Genomic DNA, 24,933 nt, shown 5'->3' with positions numbered 1-24,933 from the left:
CATAATCATTCATAGTCATGCTTTTATGTATCTATTTTCCGTCTGGAACGGTTTAAGAAAGAAAAAATTGTCATGGCCATACATCCCTGTGTTGATTGGAGTTTGCTAGTATTGGCAAAGCTAAACCGCAAGATTGACTTTTGATAAGGTCGCACAAAGTTTAGAAATTTCTCAGCAGGGGAGTAAATCAAGGGAAGTCAAGGATGAAGCTTACTGTTTACGCTCTTTGAAGAATCGCTTCCCTATATCAATGCAATTTTTTATGAAAAAGGGTAATTTAGTGTTATCAACTGAGTTATAAACGTAAGTTGGCCACCGCAAAAACTGGTCAATTTACGTTTTCAATTCAGTTGATGACACAAAATTACCCCGTTATTCTCTCTCGTCCATAAAGCACCACAGTTTCATTAGAAACTTATTCGCTATATTCTTTTGATGAAAAAGCCTACAAGAAAATGTTTTTATTCATTTGCTTAAAAGAAGTACAAACACAATTCAGTGGTGAACAATTTCTGAGAGTCATGTTTTGGAAATTCGAAGTTTGAAAAGACCGAGCAAAGCTGACCTAGTTTAAGGTGAATCATTTCGAAATTGAAAATGCTATTTGAAGAACGGTTCTCTCATTGCAAATAAAACAATTGTTTCTTTTTTCTAATCCTCCTTTAAATCTAATGCATATTTCCAAGTACGCTTCTGTGTCAAAACTATTGAATCGGATGGTCATGGTCGGGCGAAATCCTATAATGAATCTTGTCTTAATCGTTTTTCCAGGTTTTTAAATAGTATGAGACATTCTTTATGATGCAGGCTTCACTGCATAAAAGTCTCATTCACAAACACACCTGCTCTACCCAAAGAGTTGCTGGCTACACCTTAGCTATTCAGGAGAATCTAAGAGTTCGAAAGGACCGATCGAGAAACCAAACTAGGTTTAGAAGATTTGACAAGTAAGTTGATTTGATGGTTTACCATCAAATGATGTATCGATAAGTGCAATCTTTGACAAATCTGTGGCAACTCGCTTTGTATATGCTACACCCGCTTTGCCTGGGAAATAATCTGAATGAGCACTTACTTCGTTATACGCGTAGGAAGGCTCCCATAACATGATCTGTTTGCCTTTTGACTTTCGAAGTAATACGATATAATTGAAATTTGTATACATTCAGACTTCTTTTTATCCCCCAAAGCTTTCAGGGTTCCATTTTTATTGGATTTTTCGCTGTTTTGACTTCATAGTCTTAATCATGGTATATTACATAGATGCTAAATACTTAAAGGAACATTTAAATCCTAGGTTTAATTAAGACTTTTTAAACACAAAGATACGTCGATGGATACGAAATCTCACTCAACAATAGCTCAGACTGCCATATCATGGATCAGTTTATGTAACTGTTTCAACTGGCTTTTAAACCTCGGAGGCTCATGTAAACAGACATCCTGCACTAATTTACTGTCAGTTTTTAAAGGTAATATGCCACTGAGCCGATCAAACTGTCTATCTGACATCGTCATAGCAAACCTTAAGGCGGCGAAAACATCCGACTGGCGAAGCGCTATATCGCTCGAAAGGTCAGCTTGGATACTCTTTACGGTGGCCAATCTACATTATCAACTTAGCTGATAAAACCAAGTCATATCATTATACTCCCTCACCGACGCGGTACCACAGTTTCTTTGGAAACTTCCGCCCTTTATTTTTGAATGAAGACCGATCAATGGTCACAGTTTTAGTCAGCTATGCGTTGCGTTTATTAAAGGCTTTGAAAAACAGGGCATTTTACTTTGATTAATTAAGTCTTTGTCCCTCCCCCAAGGCACGAACTCAAAATACTTCTTTACCATACCCATTATCATTCTTGGAGATAGCCACAGGAAACCCGGATTTCTATTAACATGGCATGCTTTTAAATATCTTTTTTCCATCTAGAACAGTTTAAGAAAGAAACAATTGTCACGGCCATACGTCACTGTGTTAGTTGGAGTCCGGTAGCATTGTCTGAGCTAAGATTGAGCAAAATTGACTTTTGATATGCTCGCATTAAGTCTAGATCTTTCTCAACAAGGGAGCAAACGAATGGAAGTCAAGGATGAAACTTATTGTTTAAGCTCTTTGAAGAACCACTTCTCTATTCCATTACAATTTTTGATGAAAAAAGCCCGCAAGAAAATCTTTTTGTTGTTTCACTTAAAAGAAGTACAAACACAATTCAATAATGAACAGTTTCTGAAGAGTCATGTTTTTGAAAATTCGAAGTTTGAAAAGACCGAGCAAAGCTGACCTAATTTAAGATTATTATCCATGAACCATTCGGAATTGAAAATGCTATTTGAAGAACAGTTATAAACATCGTAAATAAAACTGTTGTTTCATCGTTTCTAATTCTCCTTTTATTTTGGTGAGTATTTCCGAATACGCTTCTGTGTCAAAATTATTAAATCAGGTGGTCATGGTTGGACGAAAAGCTTTAATGCATCTCGCCCTAAGCGTTTTTCTAGGTTTTTAAATAGTATCAGACATTCTTTATAATGCAGGACTCACTGCATAAAAGTCTCATTCACACACATGCATACCTGTTTTCCCCGAAGAGTTGGCAGCTTCACCTGAGCTATTCAAGAGAATCTGAGAGTTCGAAAGGACCGATCGAGAAACTAAACTAAGATTGAGAAGATTTGACAAGTGAGTTGATTTGATGATTTATCCTGAATATTTTCCATTATAGGTATCAATAAGTGCGAATCTTTGACAAATCTGTGACTGCTTGCTTTTGTATTTGCCACACCCGCCTTGCCTGGGAAATAATCTGAATGAACACTCTCTCCGTAATACGCCAAAGAAGGCTCCCACAACATGATCTGTTTTGCCTTGTGACTTTCGAACGAAGACGATGCAATTGAATTCACCCCAGAGCATTTGCCAAAGTTTTCGGCCTGCAATTTATAAGAATTTTCCCTGTTGTTCTTTCATGGTCTTAGTCAGGGTACGTTTGATGCTGTATTCTTAGGATCAACTTCTGAGCGTTATAAATTTTTCAACACAAAGATACGTGAGTCACTAAGAAATCGCACCTAACAGTTTGTCAGACCAGCTTAACATGTATTAGTCAGTATAGCTGTTTTTATTTCCTTTTTAATCAAAGGGGCGCATGAGGAGAAATCAGTAGAGTGCAAAATAATTCAATCCTAAGCAGGCGCTGCCTTTGTCAATGATGCGGACGATATATTTAAAACTTACGGTCGCTTTGGATGTCATGTCATGTTAGTACACCTGTGAAGTCTTACTGCAGGCTATCTAAAAATATGCTAAATTACTTGAATAAAATCACAGAGGGGAGAAATTCGTTCTGTTTACAGACTTGCCGAGATGAAACGCTCGTTTACTCTTATACACTTATATTCGTGTACTTTTACTGGATCTCGTCAATCTTGCTCTTTCTCCACCGTGGTAATGGGTGTCACGTTTAATCGCTATTTTTTCTTATCACTCTGTGCATGTAGACTAATCAAACGAACGCCAGTTAACGCTCACGAACCCACGCGGCAGGGTGAAAAATAATATTGCTCTCACGAGATGTCGATAACAAATTCTTCGTTAATCAATCCCACTATTAAATTTAGAGAATCACTTTTGCTGATCCTGGATTTTCCAATAGGCCAGGTTCGATGAAAGATAACTTTGTTTTACTCTTTAACCCAGTTTAAGTCCCACTGGTGACCTCGACAGAATTTCTCCTCACACTATCGGTTACAATATCAAGCAGACAAGTAATGAGAATAAAGAAAAGTATCAATTAGTGGATTATTGGTTGATCCAATTCCAAATTCTCCAAACTAACACCATATGAATTATATGGCAGACGGTAAGGAGAATTACCAATGAGATCTTGGTAGTTAAAGGGTTAAGAAATGTTAAGATCGAAAGAGTCCCTACAAGAGTGAGCCGTCTTTTGATTAATGCACCCACCGCCTGATAACTAGACACCATTTACTCAGCGGACACAAAAAAATCTGGTTTGTGACACAATGAAACAGCGTGCATGTGTATCATTTTTCTTGTTGTATTAGAAGAGCAGAGTATTAAGAATATTAAGGGTTGGTAACAAATGAAAACTATAGTGAAATTGTTCAAAACAAGGAACTTTTTTACCATAATACTACAGAAAGCAGGAGAAACAATCGAATGTTCGAAAATTTATTTAAGTCTTGAAAAGAAATTCCGTGATATTTACCAATTTTCTTTGAAGACGGACACATTCTAAGTAAGGCATCAGAGGTTCCGAAGGTTTCACTGTTATGCAAAGTTCTTAAAGGGCAAATTACTAAGAATATTAATGGTTGGTGGCAAATGAAAACTATACACAGACTGGTTCACAAAATGGAATTTTGTTTCCATGTTATTACAGCCGTATATAGGAGCAGTGGAACGTTTGTAAATTTAATCATAAAACGACAAACAGAAATTGGTGCTGTTAAACGTATCTTTCAAAGGCGAATGAATAAAGGGGGTAAGTTTGTAAAGAAACTGTGATGCTGTGTCGGTGGGAAAGTATAACAAGCTAAGTCAACATGCAATCACGCTAAGCGAATACCAGGAGGGATACAGCTGTTTAGCATAATCCATGGATGGTACGGCTGAATGTGGAAGTCCTCAAAGGAATTTAATTACATTTAGCAAGACATAATGTTTAATTTCCTGCCTCTCTGACCAAGTCACATACAAAACTTATTTAGATTTCTTTTAAAAATCATAAGAGGCATAGTTCTTTTTTATTCGTTTGGCGGAGAAGCCCAATCGTTTCAAAGCTTGCATGTGGTGCGTCTTCCTCATTCAGTTCGCGGCTGAGGAAGTCTTGATAAAAAGCCATTTCGGGTATTATTACCGTGTAACTGACTTAAGACATAATGACTGTTTAAAGACATGAATCATGACTCTTGGGCACACAGGAGGCAATCATGATATCTGAGAAGAAAATCAACTTATTTCTTTCGTTGTAAACATGAATTTTAAGAGTGACAAGCTCAAAACGACCACAGTTTCCAACATTTTTGTTGTTGTTTTCAGGACCCTGAAGAATGGCTAAAACTGGATTGATTCTTGTTCCTTTACTCTTGTTGTTCATCGTGATTCTGGGTAAGATTTCCCACTATGCAAATCTGTTGATAAAAATCTTGAACATTTGATAGTGTAGTGGACAGGGGACGGGAGCCTGGGAATATTGGAGGAGGAGTACTGAGCCGGGGTTAGAAAGGAAAAGGAAGGCATTGGAAAGAATGCGACCGAAACCATATCATTACATAATAGATACCCCAACACTAGCACTTCTACTCTAAAACCCAAATCCCCGATCTTCTTGTCGCTAACGAATTGATTTTCTTAATTATTATCTCAGTGCAGAGTAGATCTCCAGAAATCTGTAACTCGGAGTCAGAAGTCACGTTACTTGCCTCAGAAAAACGACCTCGGGGGGCTGAATGGTCAGTCTTAACGGTAATAATAGGGGGTAACTCCAGTGACCCGAACGGGAGAAAAGAATGTGGAACACGATGCGAAGAAATTTGCGTGAGTCCAACAATATGGATAGATTGCATAGCCTTTGCGTCGATGGTTTTTCCTAAAGAGCCCTCAGCTTGCCAATGCTGGGGATACAAAAAGCTGCCCGACTTCGGGCGTCGCGTCCCAATTGAAAGGGCTACTTATTTAAATGGTTGGTGCGTAATGGAATGGTTCAGCTTTGGAATGACTTTGTAAGTGCCTAGAACCCAGTCCCCTATGTTCCGAAGCCGTTTGACGAGGCTTCTTGGCCGCCAACTAAGTCAAGTGTATAACTTAAGTGCAACATGTGATTCGTTTCATAACTTTGTAGTGATAGTCGAGTTGGGAATTGATTAGATTTGTCTTTGTTCTGCATCACTGTTTATTTAATAGGGCTGCCTGTCAAGATAAAAACTGTTCAAGTCTTAAATATATAATGCTGGTGTGTTATCTCCCTCGGTACCTGAACTAGGAAAAGTTACGTAGGAATAAGGTGCGGACTAAAATGAAAGATCGACTGATAAATGAGACTTGTCTCAGTCTCTTAGCACAGACTGGGAATGTTATAATAGACTCAAATAGACCAAAATTGAAAATCAAGCACAAAAATACAACTATCACAAAAATCCTTGAAAATAAACACATTTTTATCTGATGGAAATCAAATTTGCTTGATTTTCTCTCTTTGTGGAAAAAGTAACAAAGCTTGATTGTTTTCGAGAGATTTAGTAAATAGCACAGGGACCAAGGATGTTTGTTTCTAATACAGGCTAGTTGCTATGTATGAATTTACATAAGTAATGTTTTATAGTTTTATAGTTTTATAGAAATACCCTGCACTTCCAATGATTATCATCCTCAGTCCAAGAGGCGAAGCCACAATAATATTTGATGAATAAAGCTTAGCATACAGCTTCAGACATTTTTTCATGAGTGAAATTCCAATCCTAAAGCAGTCATCAATGTTCCCTGGAACACCTGATTTTCTATCCCTTATTCTCCATTTTCAATTTTCCTTTCTCAAATTCCTTTTTTACATCTCTAATCCTCTATTTCCCATTCTCCAATCTCCATTATCCATTCTCAATTCTCCATTTTCCATTTCCCATCGCCTATTATTCATTTCTCATTGTCCTTTTTCCCATTTTCAATTCTCCCATCTCCGTTCCCCATTTACCAGTTCCAATTTCCCATCGCCCACTCTCCATTTCCCATTTCCCGTTCTCCATTTTCCATTGCCTATTCTTCATTTCCCGTTGCCCATCCTCCATTTCCCATTTTCCATTTCTCGTTCTTCACTTCCCATTCTCCATTCTTCATATCTCCTTTCAGTCACATCCTTCCATAACCATTGGTAACTCGCATAACTCTGGTTTGTGTCCAGAGATAGAGGCACAACCATCTCCCTTCGGTCCTTTGAGAGAGACCAGCCTCTCAAGCAGAATTGGTGAATTCCCACCTATTTATTGACAAGACGTGAGTTGTGCCACTGACTGATTTTTATCAGGATGTTTCTGTGGCAATTATGCACCAACTTTCAAGAAAAAGGAAGAACCAAATAAAAGCCGAAACAACTCAAGGATTTACATGAGAAATTAATTACTCTAAGCGTTAAGAGTTTGTAAGAAGAAATACACAGTCGCAAGAAATTCTATTTTAGTGACACGAAACTTGTGGACTAAAAAAAACTTGAAAAGACAAAGCTGCTTAAAAAGCTATAAAATTAAGTCGCAAGTTTATTGTTAGGCATTCTGTCTGTTCAAAGGGACGATTAAAGGAAAATATTCGAAATCCATATCAGCAGAGCTAAACTGATGTTTTCGCAATTTTCCGCAGAAAGTATTGTACTGGCAAGTCTATACCGCGCCTAGAATCTCGTTTAAATAAAAATTTTGGTGGAAAACTTTTGGTTGAGTCACAAGAAAATTTACCAGATCCTCCCAAAGGTTTTCAGGCCCAGGTTGTTCGAAGGGTGGATAACGCTACGCACTGAACAACCACGCTCTCAGGCTGTCAATTTTCTATAGTCCCCTTTAATACTCTATTAGCAGAGACTGATCCCTCCTTCGTTCCCCTTGAAAACCATGTTACCCACCCCCCCTTCGCCCTCCCTTCATACCCTTGCGATTTGATTGATCACTCAAAACAACCCTTGCAATATCTGATTCGTTGTTTAAATTTATGGCATCTTTGTCCTTTCCTGGGATAAAGATGCGATTTGAGGCAACAACAGTGCGATTCGTAAGAAGACTCTATTTCAGAGAGCCAACTAGATTACAAGAATCACTAGTGATTTCAAAATGGATCCAGCGCTGGATAGAAATACAAATTTACAGACCTCTTCTTTTCATATAAGACCTCGATTCTGCTAAAGCTAACCAGGTGACTACCATGACTCAATGGTCATGGAAATTCCATCAATTTTTACTCCGGTTTAAAGATATATTGAATACAACCATCCACTCAATCAGTATACCAGAGTAGCATCAAATCATGCCTGATTGTGCACCTGGTTGTCTTGTGAACTTTAATTCATTTGATTATGGTTATACATTCTTCGACATTCTTGGCAAAGTTTTCCGTTTTCAGCTCGAATCTTCTCTTAAATGTCCTATATGTTTCTAGGTTCTCAAAAGGAAGGAGGATTCCACGGAAAAGGAAAGCTTTGTCAGGTCAGTGATGGGTACGTCAGTATTCCAGACATAAACGAAAAGTTTTTTGGCATGCATGAAAATAGGAAATGTGCTCTATCGTTTCAGTTCACTTTGGCATGCTTAAGCAAGAATAATTTTTAATGGAACCTGTGAGAGACATTTATGTGCCTTCCTGGGTGAGGTAAGAATTTCACATTCCAGCTCAATTAATCTAGGTTCGGAAGAACACTTCATGCGCTCAAAAAAACAGACGGACTAACAAAGATTTTCCAATTGGTCCATGCATTCAAAATCTCAATTTAGTCATCAGACTTCATGACACGAGAGCGTTTTCAGATAGGTCCATCCCTTTGCCCTTTTGTCCTTGAAAATACTCAGAATTCGGTCGGTTTTAGTTTGAAAGTCACTTTTCTGGAAACCCTTATCAACCACGACAAATCAGCAAATGGAAGTTAAATCTTTCCTCTAGCATAATACGTTTTAATTTCGAAAATTGGTCGACGGGAACCCTTATCCTTTTCAGTTTTCATCGTACGATCGCCCAACAAATTTTATGTAATCGGGAGCTCTTTTCAGAACCCACGATCGCCCCACAAACTTTTAATGATCGGGAGCTCTTTTCAGAGCCCGTTGGACCCCCGATCGCCAAACAAACTATATGTGATCGGGAGCTCTTTTCAGAGCTCGCTGAACCCCCGATCGCTCCACAAACCGTTCAATTTGCAAATAAAAGACGAAGGTAGGTAGGAGATAGAGGGAAGAATCTGGAAGGCCCAAAACACTGTTTGAGCTGTTTTTTGGAAATAAAACTGAGCTGGTGAGCAGCACTTTGCGAACAATATTCTCCGACGCGTTTTTTCAAACTGTCGTAGACTTCTTCAGGGAGTTTTAATTTACAAGTTAAAATTTAACGCCTGTATTTATAAGCCATAGTTAGCGGCTATAATGGGGCCAAAGACCAAAAAGGCTTGGCCGGACATACGAACAGGAACAAAGGAAATTTGAAAATCTTGTGGGTAAGGTGAGAAAAATATTATGAGAGCCACGGTTTTAGCTAAATAAAAAAAATACAAATTTAAAAAATTGTCAAAAGAATTATTAAAAACATTTTTTAAAAGTTGTTTGAAAAATGTTTCGAAAAATTATTTTAAAAGATTGGATACCGACTGGTGGAATCTGGTCTCGAACGTGTGGGGCAAGCTCCGGTGCAAGGCGAACGGAGATTTCGGCACAAGATCCAGTCCACCTCAAAAAGAGGAAAAAGCTTAAAGGTGAGACGTGGATTAAGGTGTCGCTTCAACCTCAAGAAATTAAGACACTTGTTCAAATAACTTTTATTTCATAATGATCTCAAACAGGGTACATCTTAAGGTGGTCTTCCACTCAAAAATTTGTATTTTTTGTCAAAAAACTTTCATTTTGAAAATGGTGCTTTTTGGTATCTTTAACCATTACTCTTTCATTCTACAGCTTCCTTTTTTCCATATTCAGGAGGTAAAGTCAAAAATTTTGCTAAATTCCTTAGCGAGTATGAATTTTCACCTTAGCAACGACCATAGCAACGGTTTGTTTATGAAAACAAAACGCAGTTGCAGTCAAAAGGAAACGACGGAATTTCTCCTGGGACCCCTCCCTGGTTATTCCCGTTGTTTATTGACATTTCAATCAGGCATACATGCAGTGAGTTACGAGCACCCAAAATGGCGGATGATATGTGGCGACACTATTTCCCAACTTATCATCCACCATTTTGGTCGTATTCGTTCACTCTATTCCTATTGCGATTTTGCTTGATAATTTATTTATCAATGCCACCAAAGGCTCGTTCTGGTTACACAAAAAAGCGTAAATATCGTGGAAACCAGTACTCTACTGAATCGAAGCGTTCGAAGAAGGAAAAAACGAGTGTCAGCACCAAAGGTCTTGGGAAAGAATGTTCAGCTTCTGCCCGCAAGATTCCAGCAGGTCTGACCACCGCATCTTCTGAGGGTATCAAGGAGTGTAAGGAGTCAATCATAAGTGGATTTCGGTTTGTAGATATGAGAATTTTGTCTTCTGTGATGGAATGTATGCCATGCAAAGAATGCTTTGTTTGTGATTTAATTTTACAAGAGCAAGCTATGAAACGCAAAGGTTGTGCCTCGAATCTTCGTTTGCTTTGCTGCTCGTGTGGTTGGTCTATGGAATTCTTTACTTCAGCTCAAATAGGCCGTTTCTTTGAAGTAAACAGAAGATTTGTGTATGCTTCAAGATCTGTTGGTTGTGGACGTGCGGCAGGTAAGAGGTTTTGTGGACTTATGAACATGCCGCCACCTCCTAGACCTACACCATATGCTCGCCATAATAAAGAAATACTCCGAGCAGTAAAGAAGATCTCACTGGAGACAATGCGTGATACTGCAAGAGAGATTCACGATATCAAGCCAGGTTCAGATGAGGGCATAGCAAGATGTGGAGTGTCTGTTGATGGAACATGGCAGAGAAGAGGCTTTTCTTCTTTAAATGGCTGTGTGAGTGCTATTAGCATGGATACAGGGAAAGTGGTAGATGTTGAGCCCCTAAGCAAAGTTTGTATCAAGTGCAGGGAGCATGAAAATGATCCTGACACCCCAGAAACTACTGCATGGAGAGCAGACCACAGAGCCTCTTGCAAGGCAAACTTTAAGGGTTCAGCACCAGCTATGGAACCAGAAGGCGCCCTTCGAATGTTTCAAAGGTCAGTAGATCTGCATAAGCTGCAGTATGATGAATATTATGGCGATGGTGACAGCAAAAGTTACTCATTAGTCAAAGATGTATACCAAGTCTATGATATTGAAGTTCAAAAGAAGGAATGTGTTGGCCATGTTCAAAAACGACTGGGAACAGCTTTACGAAAGTTAAAGAAGGAAAAGAAAGGGATGGGTGGGAAAGGCAGGCTGACAGATGCCATGATTGACAGACTGCAAAATTACTATGGAATTGCCATTCGAAGCAACTCAGGTGATCTTGCTGCCATGAAGAAGGCAATTTATGCCAGCTTGTTTCACTGTGCTTCTTCTGCAGACAGTAATTACCATGGGCATTGCCCTGAGGGTCCTGAAAGCTGGTGTGGTTTTCAGCGGGACAAGGTCAATAGGACAAACACTTTCAAACATGGAACTGGCCTACCTTTAGATGTCAGAGAGGAAATCAAACCCATTTATAAAAGGTTGAGTGAGGACAGCCTTCTCAGCAAATGTCTTGATGGCAAGACTCAAAACCAGAATGAGTCACTCAATGGTATGGTTTGGGAGCGTGTGCCAAAGGGGGTGTTTGTTGGTTCTGAAGTACTGCAGCTGGGGGTTTATGATGCTGTCGCTCACTTTAATATTGGTTCAAGAGCAGCTATTAAAGTGTTTGAGAGTCTTGGAATTCCCCCAGGTGAATTCTGTATAAATGAATGCCAGCAGTTGGACAAGATTCGTGTTTTGAAAGCTGAATACAAGTTCCAAGAGAAGAACAAGACAAGGAGGAGGCTACTCAGGGGAAAAAGAAAGAAAAAAAATGACAAATCCCAGGAAAAGGAGGGTGACATATATGCACCTGGTGCATTTTAATGAGAACATCAAAGAGCTTAGCTTAAACTTTCCAAAAGGCACCAGTTGCTTTAGTGATTATTTTGATTGATCAACTTAAATCTTTAAACTTGATTTTCTCAGTTTTGCAATTGTGAGAGAGTGCCCGTCACGGCAAAAAGGATTTCTTGAAAAGTATTAAACCAAAAGGGATGAAATTTTCAGGGAGGTTTGCTTGAGTATAGTTCTGTGTTGTGAACCTAAAATTATTAGTGATTTTTAGTTACATGGTTGTTGACAGATGTATCCATGGTGATAATACAAACAAAAATGTTGTAATCAAGGAACAGTTGCAATTTTATAATAGCTTGGCATAAAAAATATGGGTTTTCTGAGGTTCATGACATAAAGCCATCTTTGTACTTAGTTTTGATACCAATTTCAGGTGAATAGGACCGCTAGTTCTTGAGATATCCTTTTTACAAGAACACCATTATTTTCACAGTTGGGGGCCCAAAACTTGGTTACCATGGCAACGACATGTCTATCAAAATTCTTAAAAGTATCAGTTTGAGGTGATCTCTCCAATGGTACTTAAATAACTTAGGTAAAGCATAAACTGAATTTTTTTAAAATTTGAGTGGAAGACCACCTTAACAGACGGTCTCCATGGATACAAAATAGTCAATACAAACACAATACAAAATCCTTGATATAAGAAAAATAACCATGTAGATAACCTTTATTAACTGATTCTGATCTTGTAATATTTCTCGTTTAATTATTTATTGTTCATTCAAATATTTTTTTTGCAGAGATAAGGCAAGAGAAGCGTTGTTTTTTTTGTGGAAACATATGGATTGGTGCCACGGTCAATACAAGTTGTTGCGTTCGACGTTAGGAGAACGCTTCGTAATCTTTGGGGATCCTGTGGTCGATGGGATACCTGTGCATGCCAGGCGTGAAGATTCGAGATTTTTGGTTACTTGGACGGGCGATGTTCAAAATCTGCGCCATTTTGAATAATTATTAAGCGCGCGGACGAATTTTAAGCCCAATAGCCGGCCAAAGAAATTGCGGGCTCACCTGGTCATAATTAATTTCCTTTATTATGATAACTATTTCTAAATAGAAAAACACATTTTATCATCCCCGTACAACACAGAAAATGTGGTGTTAGATCTATAAATGCATGTTGTGAAAGCTTTACAGTTTCTCTTTCATTTTATACTAAATTTTAGAAGTAGTTCACATTTTCAAAATTGTTTAATAACATAGATTTAAATAAAATTAATGCTTACATTTAAGCACGTTTTCATCTATTCTCTTACTACTTACTAACACTTAACTACCACACCAACTACAGTAAAACTTGTATATGTACACGCCCGATGGACTGCGACGACTGCCTCTTCAAAAACCATACGATATAACTAGCCTTTAAAACCTTTTCGTACACAGAGTAAATACAGGTTTCACAATACGCCATAACCCTTTATTTGACAACATACCATAGGCATATTCATCTATCCTAATAACCAAAAAACAATATTTCCCCTTTGAAATGCCGAACGCACTTCCCTAATCTCCGATTACTACTAGTTGATAAGAATAATCTGCTTCATGATATGGATCTGTCTGAAATTGAAAGGAAATAAAGTTTGAAAGTTGTAAAGGTGAGCTAACCCAGAAAAAACATGTTATATAATTGACGTACAGAGTGTTAAGAAAATAAAACAGCCATAAAACATGAGTTATGCCATTTTTTTGCCAATAGTTAAAAAATGCATAGATACAAGTCATACAATGATGGATTAAACATTCGGCTTTATGTTTTATTTACCGACATAGACAAATGCTTTTGAGAGCTTACCTGAAGAGAAAAAAAAATCAGGGCCATCCTACATAGTATGGATAGGTTTTCCATATCTCAGGAGGCTTACCATTCGTAACATAACAAGAGTTATCACTGCTAAAGACGTACCTGGTTGAATCTTGCCAGAAGGTCATTGATGACCTGCGGAAACCCACAAGGACACCAGGAATCTGTCCAGGGGATGAACTGGCTTTTAAGCTTCTGGTGGAAAAAGAAATAAGAGAACATGTAAGTGTATTTACAATGCTACTTAGGGACTAGAGAGGGAGACCTTGAGACTTGGTGAAGTGCTTGGTTGGTCATTTAGAATAGCAAACGTAACAAATAACTTTGTTGTTTTAGCCTAAGAATTCAGTTGACAAAGAGCCTGTGGTAAAAGTATCTGGAGACGGGGTGAGAATGTCCCATAAAAGCTTCCTATTTGTGTGTTCATTTTCACTTCTTGGTGAAGGTCAGTGAGTGCTGTCAAGTTCAGGTAACTTCTTGCTTTTAGGTGTAGTATTTATTAATATCATTATTTTGACTCAATGGTAACTGCACAAACATGTATTTCATTTTGTTGCATTCGTTTAGTTTTGTTCCTTGTGTCATTATTCACAGGAAACCATACCTTTGCACTAATTAAAGGATATGAAGACTATGAGACCCTTAACACGGGGTTTAAAAATGTCCGATATGCCATAAGTAAGCTTGTGGAGCAGGGATACATGGAGATTGATGGAAATAAAGTTCACCTACATTTCCATCTGGGAGGTGACTACAAGGTTAGTGAAATCCATGTGCTTTATGGTTTTTGATTTAAGATAGAATATATCATGGCTTAAAAAGTGACTGTTAAAATGTTTTTATTCTCTTTTTACAATAATTACTGTTAGTTGCAATGGGCATGAAAGGGGCAACATCAAACAACTCTTTCATCTAATGTTTAATCCACAAAAAATTAAAGACAGGCAAGTACCACTATTAACTTTTAAAACATAGTTAATCAACATAAAAACATAGTTAATCAACATAAAAACATAGTTAATCAACATGTTACTATGTTTCATGAATATAACTATATTAAAAAATGAACACTGTGCAACTATGCCTGTAGGTGCAACATGTCTGTCTTCTATGACACTTACAATTCCCAAAGCACGAAGAGAAAGTTTGGGCCCAATTGGACAAGAGATCCTGGATGCTAATCTCTGCCACTGTTCGATATCCCTCCAGAAAACATAGTCATCAATGAGCTTCACCTAATGCTACGAATAACCGATAGACTTGAGCGGGGACTGATTTTAGAAGTACTCGACTGGGATGAGGTTTGTGATTTTCTTTGTAAAAACAATACTAATTACTATCTTCAAATAATCTCAAAATGGCAGTATTCAGCTTACTTTTGTAAATGTTCTTATTTTGTGTTAGACTGAAAACAAGACAAACCTGCTAATCAGAGAAAAACAGGAGCACCTCAATAAACTTCTGGCGACAGTTAGATCGATAGGAATCCCCTTAAATGTGTGGAAAAATACAGAAACAAATTGAGTGGACTTCTCTTCTTGGAGCTGCGAAGCGTTCTCTGCTCAAGAACCAGTGAACTGCTCAGTCTGTAGTTATCTCGCTCTTTTTGTTTCATTATTTGTCAGTCGTCTCTTGAAAAAGAGTCGTTGGACTGTACATGGGTAGATGCAGTCGTTTGGTTTAAAGTTATAATCATTTTAGAATAAAGTAGATGTTTTAAGCATAATTTTATTGACATACCATACGATGGGAAAGAGCACAGAATCGTGTCACTGGCCGAACGCACTAGCACTGGCTAGTTGGCTGTTGAATAACAGAAAAATGTTTGTTTCTTTCTTTAATGTTTACAGTTCTTATATCAAATAATAATCAGCCTCTAATTATTATCCTAAATAATGGGCAAAGACGAAGACTAAGACGAAATCACAGTTTTGCTTATTTATTATTAAAAATACCATATTTCCTGTTGACGTGCCTCTATTTAGAAGAAGACGTCTAAATTGCAAGAAAATAAGTGACATACTTGAAATACATATTTTTGGATCAAAACAGATCAGTGGTCATTGTCTTACTCAACTATTCGTTGCGTCTATAAAGGCTTTTAAAACGAGCCACTTTACTTAGATTAATGAAGTCTTTGTCCCTCCCCCAAGGCACGAACTCAAAATACTTCTACCCATTATCATTCTTGCACATAACCCTAGTAATCGCAGATTTCTACTAACATGACATGCTTTCATGTCTCTATTTTCCATCTGGAACGGTTTAAAAAAGAAACAATTGTCATGGCCATACATCCCTGTGTTGGTTAGAGTTTGGTATCACTGTCAGAGCTAAACCGCAAGATTGATTTTCGATAAACTCGCATAAAGTCTAGAACTTACTTAACAAAGGGGCAAATTAATGAAAGTCAAGGGTGAAACGTGTTGTTTACGCTCTTTGAAGAATCATTCTCTATACCAATACAATTTTGATGAAAAAAAAGCCCACAAGAAAATGTTTTTGTTGACTTCAAAGTCTTGGTCATTGTATGTCTATTAGATGATAAATTCCTAAAAGCAACATTTAAATCCTAGGTTTAAGACTTGTTAAAGACAAAAATACGTGGATGAATACGAAATCTTGCTTAACTTTAGCGCAGACTACCTTATCGTGGATCAGTTTATGTAATTGTCTTTACTTGCTTTCAAACCTCGTAAGCTCATGTAAACAGACATCTTGTACTAATTTACTGTCAGTTTTTTAAGGTAATATGCCACGAAGCCGATTGAGCTGTCTATCCGACATGGTCATAGCAAACCTTTATGCGGCAAAAGATTCGACTGACGAAGCGCTAATGCTCGATCGAAAGGTCAACTTGAATACTCTTTACGGTGGCCAATTTAAATTATCAACTTAGTTGATAAAACCGAGTTTAATTATTATGCTCCCTCACTGACGCAGTACCACAGTTTCTTTTGAAACTTCTGCCTTTTTTTTTTTGGATCAAAACAGATCAATTGTCAGTGCTTTATTCAACTTTTCGTTGCGTCTATAAAAGGCTTTGAAAGTCAGACCACTTCAGTTCGATTAATTAAATGTTTGTTTTCCTCCCCTAAGGCACGAACTCAAAATACCTCTACCCATAATCATTCTTGCACATACCCACAGTAATCCCAGATTTCTATTAAAATTGCATGCTTTCATGTATCTATTTTCCATCTGGAACGGTTTAAGAAATAAAAACTTGCCATGGCCATACGTCCCTATGTTGGTTGGAGTTTGTAACATTGTAAGAGCTAAACTGCAAGATTGACTTCTGATAAGCTCGCATAAAGTCTAGAACTTTTTTCGACAGGGGAGCAAATTAATGGAAGTCAAAGGTGAAACTACTGTTTACGCTCTTTGAAGAATCACCTCTCTATACCAATGCAATTTTTGATGAAAAAGCCCACAAGAAAATCTTTTTGTTGTTTTGCTTAAAAAAAGTACAAACACAACTCAATAGTAAACGGTTTTCTGAAGAGTCATGTTTTCGAAATTCGAAGTTTGAAAAGACCGAGCAAGGCTGACCTAACTTAAGATGATTATCAATGAACCATTTCCCAATTGAAATTGCTATAGAAGAACGGTACTCACATTGTGAACAAAACTATTGTTTCATCGTTTCTAATTCTCCTTTCAGTTTGGTGCATATTCCCAACTACGCTTCTGTGTCAAAACTATTAAATCGGATGGTCGGGCGAAAAGCTTTAACGTATCTTGCCTTAAGCGTTTTTCTAGGTTTTTAAATAGTATCAGACATTCTTTATAATACAGGCTTCACTGTATAAAAGTCTCATTCACACACATACCTGCTCTCCCCGAAGAGTTGCCAGCTACACCTGAGCAATTTCAGGAGAATCTGAGAGTTCGAAAGGATTGATCGGGGAACTAAGCTAAGATTGAGAAGATTTGACAAGTAAGTTGACTTGATGATTTGCAAATCTTTCCCATTATAGGTATCGATAAGTGCAAATCTTTGATAAATCTCTGGCAGCTGGCTTTTATATTTACCACACCCGCCTTGCCTGGGAAATAATCTGAATGAGCGCTTACTTCGTTATATGTCTAAGAAGGCTCCTACAACATGATCTGTCATGCATTTTGACTTTCGAAGGAAGACGATACAATTGGAATTTGTAGACATTCAAAAATTTTTTTTCGTCTCTCAAAGTTCATAGGGTTCCATATTTATTGGATTTTCTTCTGTTTTGACCGTATAGTCTTGATCGTAGTATTCAATTATATGCTAAATACCTAAAAGCAACATTTAAATCCTAGGTTTAAGACATTTTAAACACAAAGATGCGTCGATGGATAAAAAATCTCGCTCAACAATAGCTCAGACTGCCTTATCATGGATCAATTCTTATAACTGTTTCAACTAGCTTTCAAACCTCGGAGAACAGACATCCTGCACTAATTTACTGTCAGTTTTTAAAGGTAATATGCCATTGAGCCGGTCAAGCTGTCTATCTGAGATCGTCATAGCAAACCTTTATTCAGTAAAGCATTCGACTGATGAATCTCTAACGCTCGAAAGATCACCTTCGATACTCTTTACGGCGTAAGTTATATTATTATACTCCCTCACCGACGCAGTACCACAGTTTCTTTAGAAACTTCCGCCCTTTATTTTTGGATCAAAACAGATTGATGGTTACTGTTTTACTTCACTCTTCGTTGCGTCTATAAAAGGCTTTGAAAAACAGACCACTTTACGTCGATTAATTAGGTCTTTGTCCCTCCTCCAAACACGAATACAAAATATTTCTATTTTGTGTCTTCTATTAACATGACATGCTTTTATGTATCTATTTCCATCTGGAACGGTTTAAGAAAGAAAAAATTGTCATGGCCATACATCCCTGTGTTGATTGGAGTTTTCTAGCACTGGCAAAGCGAAACCTCAAGATTGACTTTTGATAAGCTCGCATAAAGTCTAGAACTTACTCAGCAAGGCAGTAAATCAATGGAAGTTAAGGGTGAAACTTACTGTTCACGCTCTTTGAAGAATCGTTTCCCTATACCAAAGCAATTTTTTTTTATAAAAAAAGGGTAATTCAGTGTTATCAACTGAGTTGTAAACGTAAGTTGGCCACCGCAAAAACTGGTCAATTTACGTTTTCAACTCAGTTGATGACACAAATTACCCCGTTATTCTCTCTCATCCAAAAAGCACCACAGTTTCATTAGAAACTTAGCCCCTTTACTCTTTTGATGAAAAAGCTTACAAGAAAATGTTTTTATTTGTTTGCTTAAAAGAAGTACAAGCAAAATTCAGAGGTGAACAGTTTCTGAAGAGTCATGTTTTCGAAATTCGAAGTTTGAAAAGACCAAGCAAAGCTAACCTAATTTAAGGGGATTATCAATAAACCATTTCGAAATTGAAAATGCTATCTGAAGAACGGTTCTCTCATTGCAAATAGAACAATTGTTTCTTTTTTTCTAATCCTCCTTTAAATCTAATGCATATTTCCAACTACGCTTCTGTGTCAAAACTATTGAATCGGATGGTCATGGTCGGGCGAATTCCTATAATGCATCTTGCCTCAAGCTTTTTTCTAGGTTTTTAAATAGTATGAGACATTCTTTATGATGCAGGCTTCACTGCAATAAAGTCTCATTCACACACATACCTGCTCTCCCCGAAGAGTTGCCAGCTAAACCTGAGCTATATTCAGGAGAATCTGAGAGTTCGAAAGGACTGATCGAGAAACTAAACTAAGATTTTGAAGATTTGACAAGTAAGTTGATTTGATTATTTACACTGAATCTCTTCCATGATAGGTATCGATAAGTGCAAATCTTTGACAAATCTGTGGCAACTCGCTTTTGTATTTGCTACACCCGCTTCGCCTGGGAAATAATCTTAATGAGCACTTACTTCGTTATACGCTTAAGAAGGCTCCCATAACATGATCTGTTTTGCCTTTTGATGATTTACACTGAATACTTTCCACTATAGGTATCGATAAGCGAAAATCTTTGACAAATCTCTGGCAGCTTGCTTCTGTATTTGCCGCACCCGCCTTGCCTGAGAAATAATCTCAAACAACACTTAGCTCGTTGTACGCCTAAGAAGACTCCTACAACATGATCTGTTTTCCCTTTTGACTTTCAAATAAAGACGATACAATTGAAATTTGTAGACATTTAGCCTTTTTTTTTATCCCCGAAAGCTTTCAGCGTTCCATTTTTATTGGATTTTTTGCTGTTTTGATTTCATAGTCTTGGTCATGGTATGTTAATTAGAAGCTAAATACCTAAAAGCAACATTTAAATCCTAGGTTTAAGACTTTTTTAACACAAAGATACGTCGATGGATACGAAATTCGCTTAACAATAGTCCAGAATGCCTTATCATGGATCAGTTTGTTAACTGTTTCGACTAGCTTTCGAGCCTCGGAGCCTAATGTAATCAGACATCCTGCACTGATTTTCTGTCAGGTTTTAAAGGTAATATGTTACAAAGCGCTAACGCTCGAGAGGTCAGCTAGGATACTCTTTACGGTGGCCAATTTACATTATCAATTTAGTAGATAAAATTAAGTTATATTGTTATACTCCCTCACCGACGCAATATCACAGTTTATTTAGAAACTTCCGCCCTTTATTTTTGAATGAAAACAGATCAAAAGTTACTGTCTTACTCAACTATTCGTTGCGTCTATAAAAGGCTTTGAAAAACAGGGCACTTTACTTTGATTAATTAAGTCTTTGTCCCTCCCCCAAGGCACGAACTCAAAATACTTCTACCCATTATCATTCTTGGAGATAGCCACAGGAAACCCGGATTTCTATTAACATGGCATGCTTTTAAGTATCTATTTTCCATCTAGAACGGTTTAAGAAAGAAACAATTGTTATGGCCATACGTCAATGTATTGGTTGGAGTCTGGAAGCATTGTCAGAGCTAAGCCGCAAGGCTGACTTTTGAAAAGCTCGCATAAAGTCTAGATCTTTCTCAACAGGGGAGCAAATTAATGGAAGTCAAGGGTGAAACTTATTGTTTACGCTCTTTGAAGAATCGTTTCTCTATTCCATTACAATGTTTGATGAAAAAAGCCCGCAAGAAAGTCTTTTTGTTGTTTCACTTAAAAGAAGTGCAAACACAGTTCAATAGTGAACAGTATTGAAGAGTCATGTTTTCGAAATTCGAAGTTTGAAAAGACCGAGCAAAGCTGACCTAATTTAAGATGATTATTAATGAACCATTTCGGAATTGAAAATGATATTTGAAGAACGGTACTCACATTGCGAATAAAACTATTGTTTCATCGTTTCTATTTCTCCTTTTAATCTGGTGAGTAGTTCCGACTACACTTCTGTGTTAAAACTGTTGCATCAGATGGTCATGGTTGGGCGAAAAGACATGAATCATGACTCTTGGGCACACAGGAGGCAATCATGGTATCTGAGAAGGAAGTCACTTCATTTCTTTCGTTGTAAACATGAACTTCAAGAGTTTTAAGCTCAAAAAGACCCATAATTTCGAACATTTTTGTTGTTGTTTACAGGAACCTGAAGAATGGCTCAAACTGGATTGATTCTTGTTCCTTTACTCTTGTTGTCCATCGTGATTCTAGGTAAGATTTCCCAATATGCAAATCTGTAAATCAGAATCTTGAACATTTGATAGTGTAGTGGACAGGGGACGGGAGCCTGGGAATATTAAAGCCCGGAGGAGTACTGGGCCGGGGTTAGAAAGGAAAAGGAGGGAATCGGAAAGAATGCGAACGAAATTATATCATCACAAAATAGATATCCCAATGCTAGCACCACTACTGTAAAACCCAGATCCCCGATCATCTTGCCGCTAACGAATTGATTTTCTTAATTATTATCTCAGTGCAGAGTAGATCTCCAGAAATCTGTAACTCGAAGTCAGAAGTCAAGTTACTTGCCTCAGACGAACGACCTCCAAGGCATGAATGGATAGACACAATACGAATAAAAAAGGGTCTCTCCAGTGACCCGGAGAGGAAAAAAAAAAAAAAAAAAAAAAAAGAGGGGAATGCAAAAAAATTTGCTTAGAAGATCGGACAGGTTGCGTATCCTTTGCGTCGAGGGTTTTGCCTTAGCTTGCCAATGCTGGGGATACAAAAATCTGCCCGACTTTGGGCCTAACGTCCCAATTGAAAAGGCTACTTATTTAAATGGTTGGTGCGTGGGGGAATGGTTCAGCTTTGGAATGCCGTTGTAAGTGCCTAGAACCCAGTCCTCTCTGTTCCGAAGACGTTTGACAAAGCTTCTTGGCCGCCAACTAAGTCAAGTATATAACTTAAGTGCAACATATGATTTGTTTCATAAATTTTTTAGTGATAGTCGAGTTGGGAATTGATTAGATTTGTCTTTGTTCTGCATCACTGTTTATTTAATAGGGCTGCCAGTCAAGATAAAAACTGTTCAAGTCTTAAATATATATGGCTGGTGTGTTATCTCCCTCGGTACCTGAACTAGGAAAGGTTACGTAGGAATAAGATGCGGACTAAAATGAATGATCGACTGATAAATGAGACTTGTTTGTCTCAGTCTCTTAGCACAGACTGGGAATGTTATAATAGACTCAAATAGACCAAAATTGAAAATCAAGCACAAAAATACAACTATCCCAAAAATCCTTGAAAATAAACACATTTTTATCTGATGGAAATCAAATTTGCTTGATTTTCTCTCTTTGTGGAAAAAGTAACAAAGCTTGATTGTTTTCGAGAGATTTAGTAAACAGCACAGGGACTAAGGATGTTTGTTTCTAATACAGGCTAGTTGCTATGTATGAATTTACATAAGTAATGTTTTATAGTTTTATGGTTTTATAGAAATACCCTGCACTCCCAATGATTATCATCCTCAGTCCAAGAGGCGAAGCCACAATAATATTTGATGAATAAAGCTTAGCATACAGCTTCAGACATTTTTTCATGAGTGAAATTCCAATCCTAAAGCAGTCATCAATGTTCCCTGGGAACACCTGATTTTCTATCCCTAATTCTCCATTTTTTTAATTTTCCTTTCTCAAATTCCTGATTTTCCATCTCTAATTCTCTATTTCCCATTCTCCAATCTCCATTATCCATTCTCAATTCTCCATTTCCCATTTGCCATCGCCTATTATTCATTTCTCATTGTCCGTTTCCCATTTTCAATTCTCCCATCTCCGTTCCCCATTTACTATTTCCAATTTCTCATCGCCCACTCTCCATTTCCCATTTCCCGTTCTCCATTTTCCATTGCCTATTCTTCATTTCCCGTTGCCCATCCTCTATTTCCCATTCTCCATTTCCCATTTCTCGTTCTTCACTTCCCATTCTCCATTCTTCATATCTCCTTTCAGTCACATCCTTCCATAACCATTGGTTACTCGCATAACTCTGATTTGTGTCAAAAGATAAAGGCACAACCATCTCCCTTCGGTCCTTTGAGAGAGACCAGCCTCTCAAGCAGAATTGGTGAATTCCCACCATTTATTAACAAGACGTGAGTTGTGTCACTGACTGATTTACATCAGCAGGATGTTTCTGTGGCAATTATGTACCAACTTTCAAGAAAAAGGAAAACCAAATGAAAGCCGAAATAACTCAAGGATTTACACGAGAAATTAATTGCTCTAAGCGTTAAGAGTTTGTACTAAGAAATACGCAGTCGCAAGAAATTCTATTTTAGTGACACGAGACTTGTGGACTAAAAAAAACTGCAAAAGACAAAACTGCTTAAAAAGCTATAAAATTAAGTCGCAAGTTTATCGTTAGGCATTCTGTCTGTTCTAAGGGACGATTAAAGGAAAAATATTCGAAATCAGCAGAGTTCAAACTGATGTTTTCGCAATTTTCTGCAGAAAGTAATGTACTGGCAAGTCTTTTCCGCGCCTAGAATCTCGTTTAAATAAAAATTTTGGTGGAAAACTTTTGGTTGAGTCACAAGAAAATTTACCAGATCCCCCCAAAGGCTCTGTAGTATTCTTCAGGCCCCGGTTGTTCGAAGGGTGGATAACGCTACGCACTGAACAACCACGCTCTCAGGCAGTCAATTTTCTATAGTCCCCTTTAATACTCTGTTAGCAGAGACTGATCCCTCCTCCGTTCCCCTTGAAAACCATGTTACCCACCCCCCCCCCTTCGCCCTTCCTTTCACCCTTCATACCTTTGCAATTTGATTGATCACTCAAAACAACCCTTGCAATATCTGATTCGTTGTTTAAATAAATTATGTAATCGGGAGCTCTTTTCAGAACCCACGATCGTCCCACAAACTTTTAATGATTGGGAGCTCTTTTCAGAGCCCGTTGGACCCCCGATCACCAAACAAACTGTATGTGATCGGGAGCTCTTTTCAGAGCTCGCTGAACCCCCGATCGTTCCACAAACTGTATGCGATCGGAATCTCTTTTCGAAATCCCCAACCATCCAATGTTTCTTCACATGATGCCGCCATACGTTGACGTTGTTTACCCAACGTTCAATTTGCAAATAAAAGACGAAGGTAGGTAGGAGATGGAGGGAAGAATCTGGAAGGCCCAAAACACTGTTTGAGCTGTTTTTTGGAAATAAAACTGAGCTGGTGAACAGCACTTTGCGAACAATATTCTCCGACGCGTTTTTTCAAACTGTCGTAGACTTCTTCAGGGAGTTTTAATTTACAAGTTAAAATTTAACGCCTGTATTTATAAGCCATAGTTAGCGGCTATAATGGGGCCAAAGACCAAAAAGGCTTGGCCGGACATACGAACAGGAACAAGGGAAATTTGAAAATCTTGTGGGTAAGGTGAGAAAAATATTATGAGAGCCACGGTTTTAGCTAAATAAAAAAAAATACAAATTTAAAAAATTGTCAAAAGAATTATTAAAAACATTTTTTTCAAAGTTATTTGAAAAATTTTTCAAAAAATTATTTTAAAAGACTGGATACCGACTGGTGGAATCTGGTCTCGAACGTGTGGGGCAAGCTCCGGCGCAAGGCGAACGGAGATTTCGGCACAAGATCCAGTCCACCTCAAAAAGAGGAAAAAGCTTAAAGGTGAGACGTGGATTAAGGTGTCGCTTCAACCTCAAGAAATTGAGACACTTGTCCAAATAACTTTTATTTCATAATGATCTCAAACAGGGTACATCTTAACAGACGGTCTCCATGGATACAAAATAGTCAATACAAACACAATACAAACTCCTTGATATAAGAAAAATAACCATGTAGATAACCTTTATTAACTGATTCTGATCTTGTAATATTTCTCGTTTAATTATTTATTGTTCATTCAAATATTTTTTTGCAGAGATAAGGCAAGAGAAGCGTTGTTTTTTTTGT

At 37.7% G+C, this 24,933-nt stretch overlaps 1 protein-coding gene, 1 long non-coding RNA gene and 1 pseudogene across 2 annotated transcripts; all 3 read left to right on the top strand.

The window, feature by feature from the left end:
• Nucleotides 1-9,898: 9,898 nt before the first annotated feature.
• Nucleotides 9,899-11,804, top strand: LOC136279461 (uncharacterized). Its single transcript, XM_066163289.1, has one exon. The coding sequence runs from the start codon at nt 9,903-9,905 to the stop codon at nt 11,766-11,768; it is 1,866 nt and encodes a 621-aa protein (XP_066019386.1). The 5' UTR covers nt 9,899-9,902; the 3' UTR covers nt 11,769-11,804.
• A 2,197-nt stretch (nt 11,805-14,001) lies between these two features.
• Nucleotides 14,002-15,132, top strand: LOC131799096 (uncharacterized; annotated as a pseudogene).
• A 4,176-nt stretch (nt 15,133-19,308) lies between these two features.
• On the top strand, nt 19,309-22,498 carry LOC136279489 (uncharacterized). Its single transcript, XR_010716906.1, has 3 exons — nt 19,309-19,376; nt 21,150-21,218; nt 21,482-22,498. It is a non-coding gene; the product is annotated as an uncharacterized lncRNA (long non-coding RNA).
• The last annotated feature ends 2,435 nt before the right edge of the window (nt 22,499-24,933 follow it).

This window comes from Pocillopora verrucosa, chromosome 3 (genome assembly GCF_036669915.1).
Source record: "Pocillopora verrucosa isolate sample1 chromosome 3, ASM3666991v2, whole genome shotgun sequence".
NCBI lineage: Eukaryota > Metazoa > Cnidaria > Anthozoa > Scleractinia > Pocilloporidae > Pocillopora > Pocillopora verrucosa.
The sequence above is the reverse complement of the archived record's forward strand: the minus strand, read 5'-3'. Positions and strand labels throughout refer to the sequence as shown.